General features: G+C 49.0%; 1 protein-coding gene across 1 annotated transcript in view; it reads left to right on the top strand.

The window, feature by feature from the left end:
- gjd1a (gap junction protein delta 1a) overlaps positions 1-1,274 on the top strand; it is a 27,160-nt gene extending 25,886 nt beyond the window's left edge. Inside the window, exon 2 of the mRNA XM_048257833.1 lies at positions 111-1,274. Coding sequence (XP_048113790.1) covers positions 111-942 — 832 coding nt within the window. The 3' untranslated portion in view covers positions 943-1,274. The remainder of the gene's footprint in view (positions 1-110) is intronic.
- The last annotated feature ends 1,872 nt before the right edge of the window (positions 1,275-3,146 follow it).

The following is a 3,146-nucleotide window of genomic DNA, read 5'->3' as shown; positions in this document are numbered from 1 at the left end:
TCTCACTTTCCTTTGCTTTTCTTCCCTCTTTCTTCTCACTCCTGTCCTCTCCTCCTCTCTCTCTCCCCCTCTCTCTCTCCCTCTCTGTCTGTCTCTCTCTTTCTCTTCAGAATCCTGCTGACAGTGGTGGTCATCTTCCGTATCCTGATCGTAGGCATAGTGGGGGAGAAGGTGTATGAGGACGAGCAGATGATGTTCATATGTAACACACTGCAGCCCGGCTGCAACCAGGCCTGCTACGACAAGGCCTTCCCCATCTCGCACATCCGCTACTGGGTCTTCCAGATCATTCTGGTGTGCACGCCCAGCCTGTGCTTCATCACCTACTCCGTGCACCAGGCGGCAAAGCAGCGCGACCGCGCCTACACCCACCTCCATGGGCCGTACATCGACCACGGGCACGCGCCAGGCCGCAGCAAGCTGCAGCGCATCAACGGCATTCTGGTGCACTCGGGGGAGAAGGATGACCACGAGGAGGGCAAGGACCTGCCCAATGCGCCACGCGGCATGGGGGGCACCGGCAAGGGCGGCATTAAGGTGCGGCGGCTGGAGGGCGTGTCGCGCTTCTACGTCATCCAGGTGGTGTTCCGGAACGTTCTAGAGATCGGCTTCCTGGCGGGTCAGTACTTCCTGTACGGCTTCAACGTGCCAGCCATGTTTGAGTGTGACCGCTATCCGTGCGTGAAGGAGGTAGAGTGCTACGTGTCACGTCCGACGGAGAAGACGGTCTTCCTGGTGTTCATGTTCGCCGTAAGCGGCATCTGTGTGGTACTCAACCTGGCCGAGCTCAATCACCTGGGCTGGCGCAAGGTCAAGACGGCGATTAGGGGAGCGCAAGCCCGACGCAAGTCCATCTGCGAGATACGCAAGAAGGATATGTCGCACATGTCGCAGGTGCCCAACCTGGGCCGAACGCAGTCCAGCGAGTCTGCCTACGTCTGACCCCCAGGGGTTAAAGGTCAGAGGTCAAGATTAGTCTCTGACCCATGAGTAGTAGCATAGCCGAATCATTTGATACCACGAGGATAGGACTCGTTATGAAGTGACAAAAATACTAGAATTTATTCCGTTTTCATACTTTATTCAGAGGGACAGCAGGTGCAGGGTAGCATATCCGCACCTCTCAATGGTCTCCCAATCCCTTCACCAAACCACCTCAAGAATTTTTTTTGAGTGGGAGGCAGGTAGGAAAAACTTTTCTGGACAGTCAAAAATACACTGACACACACACACACACACACACACACACACACACACACACACACACACACACAGACACACACATACAGAAAGACAGACACACAGTGCCCCTGAGAACTGCTTACACACACTGCGCCTGAGAACTGCAGGCTCCATTGCAAAGGTGGAGAGATGTCTCAGGCACACTGCTGTTGCTGCTGAACTGTGGGTGGGTGGGCCTCCTCCACTTGATCTTAATCAGTATGGGCACTCTGACTGACTCCCATCAGTACAGCCTCCAGAGGAGCGGGGACAGGAGAAAGGAGAAGCCATTTCCCCTCTCTGGAGACAGAGAGGAGAAAAGGGCTCCCAGGCTCCTTCAGAGACTGCGGAGGAGGAGGAGAAGGAGGAGAGACGCTGAAGCCACCTCATGGCCTCCCACGCAGACTCACACCTCACTGAGCCCCATGGGACTGTGGGCGTCTTCCAGCAGAGTGCGTCAGAAGGAGCAAGAGAGAGAGAGCGAGAGAGAGACTTTGATAGTGGATTGGCCATTGACTGGATGGAACTCCTTATAAGAGCCTACCCTGCATGATGAGGGACTGAGGGGGGGGGTGGGGTGGGGAGGGGGTGGGGAGTGGGTGACGGTAAAGAGATCTGTGCATGCACTTATGTGTGTACCGTGCGTATAGAGATGAATTATGATGGAGGACGGGCGGGGGGGGGTGTAGAGACAGGAAAAGAGAGGGGGAATGAGAGAGAGAGATAGACAGATGGAAAGAAATCAAAACAGGAAGGGATAGAGGCAAGATTACTGGAAAAGATGGTGAGAAAGAGACAGACAGAGAGAGAGATAGAACTGGAGAGATGGAGAGAGAGAAAGTGAGAGAGAGAGAAAGAGAGAGAGGTCAGGGAGGATGTCAGGTCCGTCTGCCCTTTCTCTCCTCTCATGACAGAGCGATGAGCGCTTTTCCTCTGAAAACTATACCTCAGCACAAACCTTCACATCCCTTCCCCTGCAATGCCTAATCCTCCCTCCCCCTTCATCCCTCTCTCCCTCTCTCTAGCAAACACAGCCTATCGCTCACTCTCTCTCTCTTCAACAAACTATCAAGAGTCTCTCTCTCTTTAGCTCTCTAACTCTCTCTCTCTTTAACGCTCTAACTCTCTCTCTCTCTCTCTCTCTCTCTCTCTCTCTCTCTCTCTCTCTCTAACTCTGTCTCTCAAGCTCAGCGGCTCCTTTGCACTGCATTATGCATATTTTAATAGAAGTAAAGAAGAATTGATTAAAAGTGGAATTAATTAAGCTCTCTGACATGCCTCTTTTTCACTGCGGCAAGAGGAGCGTGGCTGCCACTATCTGTATGTGTTAAGAGGGTTCCTTTATCTAATGCTATTATTGTTACTTGATTCCAGTGCCATAGTTAAATATAAAAAGAAATATGTATATAATTTAGCATTAATGACGGGATAATAGATAATGACAGCTTTTCAATTAAATGGGGTGGGCTTGTGGATGATCTACTGACAATGTCAATGCATATTGATATTATTATTATCATTATTATATTATTATAATGATGGAAAAAATGAATTATACTATTAAGAAAATTATAATAACACAGTTATTAACCATGAAAATAATGGTTTTGTTTAAGCTTGTTTTTTTTTCTCTCCTGGGGGGAAATGTATAATCTTAAAAGAAACAAAACAGGTTTTTCTACTGATTTCAAAATGGCATGTTACCGAAGAATTTGCTAGAATGGATAGATTGTGTCATGATCTCTAGCGAGAACTTTTCTTTCTTTGCATCCCGCTACTGTGATGTGTCCTTCTGAAGCATGCGTTAAGATGAAACATAGCACCCGGATTAAGGGAATGAGGAGCCCCTGCTGAGAAAAAAAAAGCTCCAGAAATGCAGCAATAATATCTATGTCAAAAATGAATAAATAAATTAACAACTTTAT

The sequence above is a fragment of the Alosa alosa genome, chromosome 11 (genome assembly GCF_017589495.1).
Source record: "Alosa alosa isolate M-15738 ecotype Scorff River chromosome 11, AALO_Geno_1.1, whole genome shotgun sequence".
Lineage (NCBI taxonomy): Eukaryota > Metazoa > Chordata > Actinopteri > Clupeiformes > Clupeidae > Alosa > Alosa alosa.
This window is presented reverse-complemented; position numbering and strand designations above follow the sequence as displayed.